Below are 12,562 nucleotides of genomic sequence, written 5' to 3'. Positions count from 1 at the left end.
GTAATCCAAAATAACAATTTTTAAGAAGGTATAGTGTCCCCAAACCTGGTGGATTCTCTTCTTTCCCAGAATGGTGTGACATGAGGTAGTGGTTCCATGGTACCTGAAATGTATCTCACCTTGTGTAGCCATGGGCTCCCTTGCCCTGCCCCTCGTTCTTCTCACCCCAGAGTGGTCCCCAGGTACTGATCACTGATAACATTTTATTGTGGGATTAAGTTTTGGTCATTTTAACTCTGCAAGCTGATAGCGGAGCAAGAGGAACACCAGCACTAGAGCGACAGAGGGCTCCGGGTGGCCTGCTGGGATGGTGTGGCTGAGGTTAGGGCGAGTTCAAGGAGCTTGAATGTGAGAGTAACACCAGAGAAACACTTACGCTAATCTAAATGAAAAAGCAAGCATTTTCTATCATGTGTCATTGCCTTCAATGAAGATCTAGTCAGAATGCTGTTGCTTTGTGTGATTTTGAGTAAGTCTGTAATTTTGATTTAGATTAATTCAGTTTTTAGAAGTTATTAACTAAACTTCTATAAGAACTTCAGATTACCATAAATCAACATTGAAGTTGAGAATACTAAGTTATAATTTTGAAGCATTTTAAGTTTATTAATTTTTACTTATACCATAGTACTAGTAGAAACTATAGAAATTAAGAGGGTGCCCAAATCTGTTTCATCATTAACACAATTTTAAAATACTCGTGCTTTGTTCAGCTTAAAGTAATATTTTTATTAGTATTTCCACTAATTTTCTGACATTCATGCTCTACGGTACTGTCACATTATTCCAATTGCAGAATATTGTTTAAATCTCCCCCCTAGCTGTTGTTTAAATGCTGACATATTTAATACAAATACCACAAATGTGCATTGCTTCAATTATTTTAATGTCAATTTCTACATAGGTTTCTTTTTCTAAACAGAAATTTCAGCTGAAATTACCTGTCATAGTTCCTTTCCAAAACCAAGAGTTGATTCAAAGTAGAAGGCTTTTCTTAATTTAATGACTGGCAGGATTTAACGTGTGGCAAAATCCTCTACAGCAGGATTTACAGTCCATTTCTTCTGCAAAGACCGTAAGTGGAACTGAATGTTTGAGATGAAGGGGTTTTTGGGACATTGTGTTATTTTATTTCTGGCTGATCTATTTTATCACAAAGGTTATTATTTGTACTAATGCCAAACGTATCAAGTGTGATTGACAAACATTTGACAGGGAAATGCACGCTCCTGAGCTTCAGATAGAAGGCCTGAATGTACAAAGCCTGTCCTTATTCCAATGTCTAAAAGTCACTTTCTGCAAGGACCCGGCATACATTTAATTTCACTGTTTCTTTGTATTTCCCTGGTTTTCATTCCTTTGTAAATAAAAGCATAATAGACTGCTTGTAGAGGCTACCTTCAGTATAGTCATGTTAATCAGAGCTGTATGAAATTTAAACTCCTGAAAGTTTAAAAAATAGAACCTCTTAACTGGAAGAGTGCTGGACTGACCAAGGCAGCTGAACAAGGGAGCCAACACGCTCACCTTGGCTTGCTTCTCGGATCCCTTGGAATTTTGATTTTATAAAATTCTGCTTTTTATGCAGAAGGCAAAACCTGAGCCACATTTTTGTGCGTAGAAACCTATACGGAGTTGTCTGTTTAGGGATTTCTGAGGGTGAGGAGGGAACTGGGGCAGGCAGTGGGTAGGTGTGCGAGCGCTTCCTCTTGACTCCCAAAAGCGGGCCACGCATGTGATGACACACACACACACACACACAAACCAAAACCAAACCACAAAACAAACAAAACCCACCAAACCCCCAAAAAGCTCCAAAGCAGCAGGACTCAAAGAGAAAGAAGCCATTCGAGGCTTCCCCCAGGGCTGCCTTCAGGCTCCCCAGCGCCATGGGGAAACGAAGCCCGCCCGCCGGGCCGACTTTAAAGCGCGGGCGCGGCGCGGGGAGTGGGGCGCGAGGCGGGCGGTCCCCGCCGCTCGTGCACCTGCAGCGCCGGCGCGGAGCGCGGCCGGGTCGAGCCGAGCCAGGCCGGGTCATGGGCAGCGCGGCGGGCGGCCCGCGGGCCACCACGCCGGGGCAGCAGCTCCGCGCTCTGTTCTACGTGCTGCCGCCCGGTGAGAGCTCCTTCCGCGGGGTGGAGGAGGTGCCCGACTACGTGGAGAAGGTGAGAGCCCCCTTCCCTTCCCCTTCCCTCCGCGGCAGTGTCCTTCGGGGGCCGCCGTCTCCGCCCGCCTGGCCCGCGCCTCCCCCCGCCTTCTGTTTCAAAGCCGCAGGCGGCCCAAGGAAACGCTGTCCGCAAAAGGGCACCTAAATTAAGATTAAGTACCTTGTCTTCCTCTGTCTGCTTTCACTCCCGGGCTCTGCAAGCTGCCTGTGTAACCCTGCACTCTATTTTAATGTATTTTAAGTGAAAGCTCAGGTGCTTTCGCTGATACCAAGAGCCAGAGTTTTCAGAGAAGCACCCCAAATACCTGAGGGTGGATGCTGACATTGGCAGTGCCGCTGGGTATAACGACAGCAGACTGAACTGGGTAAGCGAGAAAACACGATCCTATGTTTGGCTGTTATGGTTCTTAAAGTAAGCAAAACGTCAGGACTCTTTGTGCCCTTCAAGCTCAGCCAAAGAAAGAAAAATAAAATTTTTTATTTAAAATAAAGACTGTTTAAGAGAAAGAGAACAAATATTTGTGTTGGGACAGCGCTGTCTCCTAAAGCTGCAAGGCAAGAGTACAGAGGTCAGGGGTGAGAGCTCCCTTGTCAGCAGGCAGCAGCATGTCCCTCCCTCCCCTCCTGCCCTGCCAGCTTATCCCCTTCCATGCAGGTACCTTTGCTCCCTTCTCTCCTGCCTATTGCACATACCTTGGTGCCCAGCTCCTGAACTTGGCACCGATGCCAGCTTCTCATGGAGACAGCAGATAAACACTATTTTGCCCTTGTCAAAGTAAATTCAGTCCAGCTTCACCAAATACCCTCACTTTTTACAGAAGGCCCTGTTAGCTCTGACTAGCTCCTCTGCCTTGGACTGCTGTGCAGCAGCTGCTATTGGGTGGCAGTAGGGCTGTCATGGATTGCGCAGAGCCGTGCAACACCATCAGCAGCTTTCTGGGAATTGCAGTACGCGGCAGTCCCTTGCTGACGGCTGTTATCAGCAAACATTGCCCTTTCAGATAGGGTACGCAGACAGCTGCTGCAAACAAGCCTATGTGTGCATTGTCTGGTCAGTGGACTGCGTTCCTCAGAGGCATTTTGCAACTAAGCTTGAGCGGCATGATCAAGGAAGACTTGAGCGTGACAGTTTTGCCTAGTCAGCTGATGTCTCCCTCCAGCTCTATCCATTGCCTATCTGAATCCCTTTTACTGTTCTCACATTTCCAGACGAGCAGCGTTCACTTTCTTTCTAGCAGCATTCCTTAATATCCCTGGGCTTTCTTCTCCCATGCAGACCTGTGCAATATTCAGCTCAGACCTTGGCCAAACCTGGAATTTCTTTTACTGGGCACACAGCTGTAAAAGTTTGCAGAAGGTTTCCTAATGCTTTGCATTATAAAAGTGCCTGCAGGCTTCTGCTGTTGTAGAGCATCGTTGTGATAAATTTGTAAGGGAATATATACCTTGCAAAAAAACTACACTAAAAAAAAAAGTTTCCCATTACGGTTATACTTCCCTATAATTGCTGTCTTGGGTTGGTTATACTAGAATCTACCCCCACTAGTGCATTTGTTGCGGGCAGAGACAGTGGCCCCCGAAGGAGGCTTGGTTGGGTGGATGTGTAAAAGTCTTTTAGTGATATGACTGTCTTAACTGTATGGCTTTGGTCTGAGCTTAGGCAGTTCTCACACCTCTTCTTCTGTCCATGTGTGTGTGGGCAGAAGGTAACTACCTACAGTCAGTCCCTCTCCAGCTGCTTGTCACTGTTGTTTATTTGACCTGCTAATCTGGCAGGTCAGTGGTAACCCCTTAAGTTGGTACAAATACAGAAGTGGATGTCTGAGCTCAGCCCAGCACAGGACAAAAACATTTCTAGTGTAGAGCTGGTAGTAAATGAAGACCTCAGCTCACACTATTCACTCTAAATGACAGTAACGATGATGCGAGTGTGAAACAAACTACTGATTACCTTAGTGTCTTCTAGACAGTTTTGGGGCTTTTTTCCTGAGACACTGTACGGAAGTAGGATTTAGAGCCTGGGTCTGTGATCTATCGTGTATCAGATGGATGAGGGTATTTCTAGTACATTAGATCACATGGCTACAGCTGTGCCAATATGCATCTTCCAACATTAGGCAGGTGGCAGAACCTCCTAATTTACTCAAATATACATATTTTTAGTGGTTGGCAAAATTGAGCACTTTGGTAATTTACAAAATGTATCCACTTCATACAAGTAGCTCCTTTCAGCTAGAGTGAGCTGTGCTGTTACAGCTGGGCAACAAATGACAGCAGTGGGTGAAACAGCTCTTATTTTGAGAACAGAATAACTTAGCTTAACTTGAGTGGTGTACTTTCTGGCTGTGGTTATATTACTTCCATTTTCAGAGGCAGGACAGCTCCCAGTTCCTGCGTTGTACTCTCTATGGTGGCAGAGCTGTATGTGAAACCCCCAGGTCCTGTTTAGAACGTGAGCTGATTAGCTACCAGTGACTAGTAGCAAAGCTCTGCAGCCCAGGGAAAAGTCACCCTTCCAACTAATTTCCAGAATTCTGGGAAAAGGGGTCTGAATCCTGGACTGAAATAATGGAATTTATTTTTATGCAAGCTTTTGTAATGTAGAACTTGAAACCCTTGATTTTTTTTCCCCTTATTTGTAGGAAGAGAAGAGAAAGTATAAGTCAATTTTCTTTCTCCAGGGCAGAACATCCTTACAGTGTGTGCCCTCTCCTTTCACGAGTATCCTCTTTGCTGGGGATATAAAATTATGCTGTGCATGGTCTGGTTTTTTTGAATCTTTCATAATATACAGATGGGCAGATGGAATGCTGCTTTTTGCTTACTGAATATAGTTTTCTTGAACAACAACTTTCGTTTGGTCCATGGTACATCCTGAAATTATCACTTGTGCTCAGTAAAGACTTTCATGAGTCAGACTCTGGAAGAGAGAGCACTGTTGCTTCTGCTGAGAGCCCCAAAATGAAAGCTTTAAATTTAATAATAACTGGTTTTCTTTGCTATTTACTCTCTACTTTTGAGACCCTAAAGATTAAGTTAACATTTACACTCAATTCACATTTTAGGCTTTGCTTCTAAATAATGAGGTGCAGAACCTTTGTATTTAGTTTTGTATGAAAGTTGAGATTCTTATGTTACAAGGACCTGGAACTTTAAGAAAACATAAACTGTTTCAAGACTTGCCATAAAACCATGAATTTATGCTGAGTTTCAACTTAAAATATTATTTTTTGCAACTGTATATAGCAGAAACTGATTTTAAATGGTCCTTTGCATTCTGTGAGAGTTGGTTACTTATAAGGGAACCCCTCCTACTCAGTGCTCAGAGTAAGACTTCTGAGTTATGGATCAGTTATTCAAGTAAACCACAAGGTCACACAAATTTCCATTAAATATTTCTGGTGATGGGTGAAGAGAAAGAAACTGGAAACAGAGAGGGAGTAAAATTTTTATAGATGCGAAGATACCAAAAGGATCCAGCTTCTGTCTCTGACCTGTGATGCCAACAGTGGCTATTTCTTAACTTTGTGCCATTTTATTTCTAGGGGCAATCCATGAAAACTTTTGCAGAGCTACCTATCCTCAATGAGTTCCTTAAATGTCTTCGTTGTCTTTACAACTAACCAAAATGGAAAAAAAATAAAAGTAATGGTTAGGCTAGTGACACTATTGTCTGTCTTGCTGACTGTCTTCTTTTTTTTTCCTGAATTATTTGCATTATCCTTCTGCTGTCTTACATTTTATCCTTAGACTGTAGGCTGTCTGGGACAGGGAGTGCCCTTTCCTTCTCTAACATTATACAATTCTGCTGCATGACAATAGCTGTTAGGTGTTACGGTCACATAAATAATACATAGTTCTGACATAGTTGATTTCTTTGATCTGCTTTGGACACAGCTTCATGTGAGCGTGTGGGAGAGTGGTAGTAATTTTTTAGATACTAAGAGGTATGCCATAAATCATTCCTTCTGCAGGCTCCTTGATGGGCAGGAGGTTAAGACTGTCTGAATGTTTCTCTATCCTCCTTGCTATGACACTCCCTATTTGTGAGTCAAAAACTGCTGCCAAGTGCTTGGCTATCTTACGGCTTCACGGTGGGAAGAAAATATTTAATGAAGTCAATGGGAAAGAAGTTGTATTAATGCGTATTAATATAAAGTCAAATATTTTAACCATTTCAGAGGTTGCCAGGTAAAGTGAATTGCCACATAGAATACAGACATCATATATTTCCTATTCACTATTTTCATTCCATTAACAAAGCATCCCACTTTTTCTGCCCTGAGCCCATTCAATTTGCTGTGCAGCTTCTGCTGTTTCATAGCTTCAAACTGCCTGTAGTCTGTGCTAGACCTGGCTCCTAATATTGTGGTCACGTGTTTCTTAGTTGTTCTTAGTAAGACCCTTTGTACCTCTGCTGGAATGTATAGCTGTGGCCATCTGGCTTATTATCAACCTTTGTTTGATAAGTTAGGAATCTGTTTTTTAATTATATTGATTAAGAAAAGTACATTAAAAGTCTTGTCTACTTAGAAATGAAATAGCTAGAGCAAAACATGGAGTATTTGTATTTTCCTAGAATGTTTCAGTGATGTCAAATGGAAGATTGTGAGGTTCGATTTTAATTTATTTATTTATCGTTGATTTCAAATATCCAAAGGTTTACCACATCTGTTTTCTTGGGTTCTGTTTAGGCTTTATCCGTAGGTCTTCCTTTGCTTTCAAAGTTTTTTATATCATCAGTTAGTGTGTATCCCAAACAGGCTTTTAGATACTTAAAATGCTGTTAAAGAACAAGCTAGGCATCTAAATTAAAAAGTGCCATGTTGATATTAATCTCTGTTCATCTGTTATTGTAACCTAACCCCGAGCTGCTGAAGTTTATGAACTTTCACATTTCCTAGACGCTATAAATCTCTTGCTGTTTGCATGGTTTGAATCATCCAATTCTTCTTTGACTGAGCAATCTGGTCTGTATCCATCTTAGACTCTATAGTGTCCCAGCCTGGTAGGAATTCCTGGATCATATCTCACTTGGCAACCAGAACTGAACACCCTCCAAAGTGCAGTGGCATTTGCAGAGGCAAAACGCTTCTTCCATTATAATATTGTATAGGCAAGAGCAGCCTCTCTTCTACAGCAGTGCAGTTTGAAGGGTTTCAGTCTGTGAATTTATTTGTATTTGAACATCATGTAAAGGGGCAGTGACAGAAGACTAACTGGGGCAAGTTTGGCCATGTGATGTCTCCCATAATGGTGCAGAAAGACTCGCTAGTCTTGCACTTCTCTAGGCCTGCAAAATGTGGTGGGAATTTTACGCCTTAATACCACCAAGAAGGGGTTGTCTGAATGTTTTCAAGATCACCTAAGTTTTCCACAAAGTAAGGAGGGAGCCAGTTGAAGGAAGAATTCATGTGCACAGAGACCAGATGCAAATAGCTGCTTTCTGGATTTTGGTGGTGGTGGCCGAGATGCTGCCACTGCCTCATCATTCCTTTCACCTATGATGTGCAGGGGCTGTTAGGACAGTAAAAAAGCATATGCTCTTCCAGTTACTATTATTCAATCCTTTTTTTTTTTTTTTTTTTTTTCCTTGCCTATGCTGATGAAAATTTGAGAACTGTAACAGCTATAACAGTCTTTCTCCACTAACGAAACATGGTATTGTCACAAAAATGTTACCAGTCCTACCACTAGTCACAGCCGTACCTTTCTCTACTGGGTGCTGTTCTTGTGCATTTTCAATTTGCCAGTTGATCTGGGGTGCAAGATGGACAGTGTGAACTGAATCCTAAATTGAAGCAGGGTTGTGAGTGAGAAATGTTTCGGTCTCACTCATCATTACACTTTTCTTCAGATGGCAGAAAATTGTTTTACAGTTACTACAACCCAAAAGAAAAAAAGGGACCATTGTATTGTTGCTACTTGGTCTGGAAAAAGAACATGCTGTATGGCTCAAATTGGAATGGGCTGCATAGTTACTGGGTTGTCTGATGAAAACGCATACAGAAGAGCAGTTGCTATCTGCCACAAGAAGCACAGTAACAGAAATGTCAAGCAGAAAGAAACTCACTGTAATATATCTTTTGGATAATATTGTTGGATGCCAAATTCAGTGGCTGAACACATTCAAAACCACTTGCGTATCAAATCAAAAGCAGATTCTGTTTTACCTTGTGGTTAGATGAGTCCACAAATGTTCCTGCTCCCACTGATTTACTTTAACATGAGAAATACGAGTTTAGAGAGACTTTTGTCTTTTGTTTTGATGCCAACTAACATTTTATGTGCAGAAGATACCTCTTCCCATATTGTTTTCTTTTGTTAGTGCACTGGATTTATACTGGGGTTGTGAATTAAATGGTGGTAGCCTGGGTTGTTCTGATTCATAAGGTCCATGTGTGGCTTTATCTAAGTAGTAGTTAGTGAGGTGCCAGCCAACGCGAGAAGTATCCAGCTACATAACCTGCTGCTAGAAAAGGTGGATCTAATTCTATTTGTGTTGTGACTTCTTTTCTTCAAACTCTTTTTCAGAGTATTCCATTCTTCATTGCTTTTATTGGGCTGGAGTTTGCTGTCAGCTGGGTTCAGAAGCGTAAGCTGCCAGGTCGGATCAATGATGGCATAAGTTCTCTTTCCTTAGGTATCCTCTCTCGGCTGCCAGAGTAAGTATACATCTTACATTAGCTTCAGATTGTTGTTTTTTTTTTTAATCACTAAGAAGGAAGAAAACAGAATTATATATTGAAGATGTTATTGCTAACCCAGGACGATTAAACAAGGTATCTGGATCTTACTTTGAGAAAATGAATGCATGAAGAGTGCATGAAGAGTGCATGTAAATGTCTTTCTAAACTGTAAGACTAAATATGATACGTGCAGGGTCTTTTCCAGCTCCAATTATATTAATCTATATTTGATCTTGACTGTCACCTTTTTCCTGATTCTGAGACTTCAGCTGACTTAGCTGTATCTTATCTTAAACTGTATGTTAAAATCTGAGTTTTCTTTCATTAAACTTCAGAAAGAAGAAAACGAAACATAAAACAGTAAACCAAAGCATGTCCATTATTTTAATTAACCTTTAAAAATAAAATTGTGTGCATATACTCAGATTGATAGAATTGTGAATATTCGTATGCTCCAAAGTTCTTTGAACTCAGTCATAATCTTGTGTTTGTCTTCAGTGGACTTCTCAAATATTTTAACACCTGAGAGAATTGTGAAAAGTGAGAAAAACATGATAATCTAATCTACTCTCCAACCTAAAGGCCATGAGATTTACCTAAATTAGTTTATGCTGAACAGAATTTTGTTTTAAATAAATATCCACCACGGATTACGAAATACCCAGTAACAGTGGATCCAGCAAATTCTTTCTAGAATTTGCTGTAAGTGTTTTTCAGGAGGTCTGATTGCTTCTATTGAATATAATGTTTTAGATCTGCCTTCGCATGATATGAGCTTCCAGATTATAGATTTTACTACATCTTTTCTGTTAAAATGAAATTACATTTCTCTTCCCCATGTATGAATTTACAGATTACCATCAAATTGCATGTAATCTGTTCATTGCATAAAGAAAAGTTTCTCTTACTTGAATTTGACTATAGGATATGTTTTCAAGTCTTTCAATTATTCCCACAGTCCTTTTTCTGAATCCTCTGCAGTTTTTCAGCCTTCTTAATGTTGATGTCTCAAGTGCACTCCGTATTTCAGAACTGACTACATCAGTGCCAAATAATGAAGTCATTTGTTCTCTATTTCTACTTGTTGTTCATCCCTTTATATATCCCAGGTCCTTTGAGCTATGCTTCATCCTAAAATATTTTTTTAAATTCTGTGGCTTGCATTCATCATTCATAGGCAATATGTTCTTGTATTTGGCAACATGGAAATATATGGATGATACAGTTGGTCACCCTGAAATAGTTTGATTCTGTAAAATTTTGTCTTTGTTACTTACAGATCCCTGGTTTATGTCATATTGAATTTTACTAGAAATCTTCTTTTTCAATCCAGGTTACTGATAAAATATATTAAAAGAACACAGCAACTATTGAACATTTGACATTTGGTTGGTTTTTGGGTTTTTTTGGGTTTTTTTTTTTTTTAACTTTCTAATCAAGAAAAGTTTTCACAAGATCTATGTCTGTGCCTTTAAATTGAGTATAGAGAGAATTTGTGATGGATTATCTTAGTTAACACTAGTAAATAGCATGGATGAAGCCTTTTAAGGAGTTTGGTAGATAAATAATGTCACTTAGAGATACTCTCCCAAACTCTTCATATGTCTGCAAATAAGAGGCATGAACTTTCAGCATGAGAAATATTCAAGCATAATGTCTTCAAACATAAAGTAATGTCTAATTTGAGAATTCTGTGAAGCTATTTTTGCATCTTGTGTACAACCTATATTCAAAGCATTTTGCTGCTTTTAATATTTCTTGAGAGCATGGTCTTGAAGGAGAAACAGTCAATTTTTTGTTATACTTTAAGCTGTCAGAAGTTAAATATTTAATACATTAGACTTGGGTGCACCAACTCACAGCCCTAAGGAAGGCTTACTTGAGTTTGTATACAGCTGAAACTGAATTGGTTAAAATGTTGCTTCTTCGCCTAAACCCAAATTTTCTAGACAGTCACACACTTCACAGGTTTACCCTGCTAAGTACTTATTTTTCTCATCTGAAAGATTTAGGACTGATTAAGTTAAACAAGGGAACTGAGATACATATAAAGTAAGTTTGAATGGTTTTGCAAGGCCTTTTGGCTTTCTTTTAAGAATACTAATATGCTTCAGCTGCACTTATTCCTGAAAGAAATGCTTGCTAAGAAAGCTAGCGTTGCATGTGTGGAACGCAGCTTTGCAAGGTGCTGAGTACTTCTATTATTATTTTGGCACTCAATACTTTGCTGCAGAATTTGGCTTGCAGGCCATGCAGTTTTCTTTCAGATAAGAATTATTTTGCAAGGTTGTTTCAATTGAGTGAACCCAATGACCCTAAAGAACACAAACATCTCGGGATCAGGCAAATCAGCAGGATTGGTACACTTATTCATTGCTACAGTAGCACAAGAAGTCTCTTGCATATGCTTCTGTGGCTCTCATGGCTGGAAGTACAAGACTGTCCTCAGCAGTTCTTTCTAGAAAAGAGTTCTGTAAAGCTTTTAACTTTCTGACTGACTGTGAAAGCAGCAGGCAAAACACAGACTTCCTAAATTATTTAATCACATGTTAATATCACACTTATAATGGTGACTGCTTAGTGCAACACTTCTTTTGTAAAGGAAGTTGTGAATAACAGACTGGCTAAAAAGGCTTGAACTGAAAAAACAGAACAATTTACCCTTCTGTGTTCTGCTTCCATGGTGTGGAAGAACTGGGTCAGAAAAAAAAAAAAGAAAAAAGAAAAAAACACGCGCAAAATCTGTTGCTAAGACTTTCACTTCAGTCTTTCCCTTTCAGGCAGAAAAAAGGTAGGGAAAGCTGACAGAAACTGCTAAAACAATATTTCAGCAGAACCCACAGCATCAGGGGAAATAGTAGTGCAAATCATTAACAGCTGAAGGTTAGATTAACACACCATTGATTGTATCCTCTCCCAGGGACTAATTTTCATTTTCTCAACTAGCAGCAATGGTTTGCCACTTCCTTAAAAAAATCTGTGGTTGAACTAAAATGGTGGGCTTCAGTCTGTTAGTTAGAATGAAGCTTCAGATGCATCGTTGCAAAGAGGTCTTTACATTTAATGAAAAAATTAGGAGCCTCTGAATATGTTTTTCCATTTCACAGTCTGTATAACAGAAGTACTACATACCTTGAGGGAAAACAGTATTTATTCAGTGTTTGTTACGTCATTGTGGAGAAAATGGAAATCATAAATTGTTGATATCCGTATGCCAAATATTAAAAATGTAGGTGCAAGAGGAAAAGCCTAATCGGACAAGGCAATGTGTTTTGTTTTTAGGCTTATTAGACTCAACAGCATGTAGTAAGTTGAATTGCTTTGTGTGTACATATTGTCTCTTGTAAAATAGCCCATAGATTTCTTAAATATAATTTTATCTGCCTTAATGCAGACTATGCATTCCTCTGCATGTATGAATACTAAGTGTTAAATGCAATGAAAAGTAAATTGAGGGAAAGGGAGAAACTTGAATTAGTAAGCTTACTCCCAGTATCCTAGATGTTGGTGGTTAAAAAAATTCTGAGAACTTTTATTCTAAATAAATAAATAACTTTTCTAACTAACCATTGCCAGGAGACTTGAAATGCTGCTTTAAAAATATTCTCCCAAGAGAAAGTTTATTTTGGGTATAAATATCCACTATACAAGTATGTGCATTATTTCATATTGGCCCATTTCTTCTTTTAAAGCAGCAGAACATAAA

The 12,562-nt window shown here is 39.8% G+C and overlaps 1 protein-coding gene across 1 annotated transcript in view; it reads left to right on the top strand.

Moving 5' to 3' along the window:
• The first annotated feature begins 2,036 nt into the window (after positions 1 to 2,036).
• The window catches only part of AGMO (alkylglycerol monooxygenase), a 188,475-nt gene continuing 177,949 nt past the window's right edge, over positions 2,037 to 12,562 (top strand). Inside the window, exons 1-2 of the mRNA XM_086741669.1 lie at positions 2,037 to 2,165; positions 8,702 to 8,832. Coding sequence (XP_086597795.1) covers positions 2,037 to 2,165; positions 8,702 to 8,832 — 260 coding nt within the window. The remainder of the gene's footprint in view (positions 2,166 to 8,701; positions 8,833 to 12,562) is intronic.

Source organism: Chlamydotis macqueenii, chromosome 2, assembly GCF_036417535.1.
Source record: "Chlamydotis macqueenii isolate bChlMac1 chromosome 2, bChlMac1.mat, whole genome shotgun sequence".
In the NCBI taxonomy this organism is placed as follows: domain Eukaryota; kingdom Metazoa; phylum Chordata; class Aves; order Otidiformes; family Otididae; genus Chlamydotis; species Chlamydotis macqueenii.
The sequence above is the reverse complement of the archived record's forward strand: the minus strand, read 5'-3'. Positions and strand labels throughout refer to the sequence as shown.